Source organism: Haliaeetus leucocephalus, unplaced genomic scaffold (assembly GCF_000737465.1).
Source record: "Haliaeetus leucocephalus isolate CR32 unplaced genomic scaffold, Haliaeetus_leucocephalus-4.0 Scaffold362, whole genome shotgun sequence".
NCBI classification, from domain to species: Eukaryota; Metazoa; Chordata; class Aves; order Accipitriformes; family Accipitridae; genus Haliaeetus; species Haliaeetus leucocephalus.
In genome coordinates this window covers 35,674-35,980 of record NW_010972798.1, presented here as the reverse complement: position 1 = coordinate 35,980, position 307 = coordinate 35,674, and the positions used below count along the sequence as shown (strand labels likewise).

At 66.4% G+C, this 307-nt stretch overlaps 1 protein-coding gene across 1 annotated transcript in view; it reads left to right on the top strand.

Moving 5' to 3' along the window:
• Window positions 1–301, top strand: part of SLITRK3 (SLIT and NTRK-like family, member 3) — a 4,175-nt gene extending 3,874 nt beyond the window's left edge. Inside the window, 2 exon segments of the mRNA XM_010573081.1 lie at window positions 1–8; window positions 10–301. The exon segment at window positions 1–8 is cut by the window's left edge and continues 240 nt beyond it. Of these exon segments, the coding sequence (XP_010571383.1) occupies window positions 1–8; window positions 10–301 (300 nt within the window).
• Window positions 302–307: the final 6 nt, after the last annotated feature.

The window sequence follows — 307 nt, the reverse complement described above, 5'->3', positions numbered from 1 at the left end:
GGCGGCGGCGGGGGGAGGCCCCCCGCGGGACCGCGACCGCCCGCCGCCCTGCGCCGTGGGCTTCGTGGACTGCCTGTACGGCACGGTGCCCAAGCTGAAGGAACTGCACGTCCACCCCCCTGGCATGCAATACCCGGACCTCCAGCAGGACGCCAGGCTCAAAGAAACCCTGCTCTTCGCGGCCGGCAAGGGCTTCTCAGACCACCAAACCCCCACAAGCGAATACCTCGAGTTAAGGGCCAAACTCCAAACCAAGCCGGATTACCTCGAAGTCCTGGAGAAGACCACGTACCGGTTCTGACCGCCG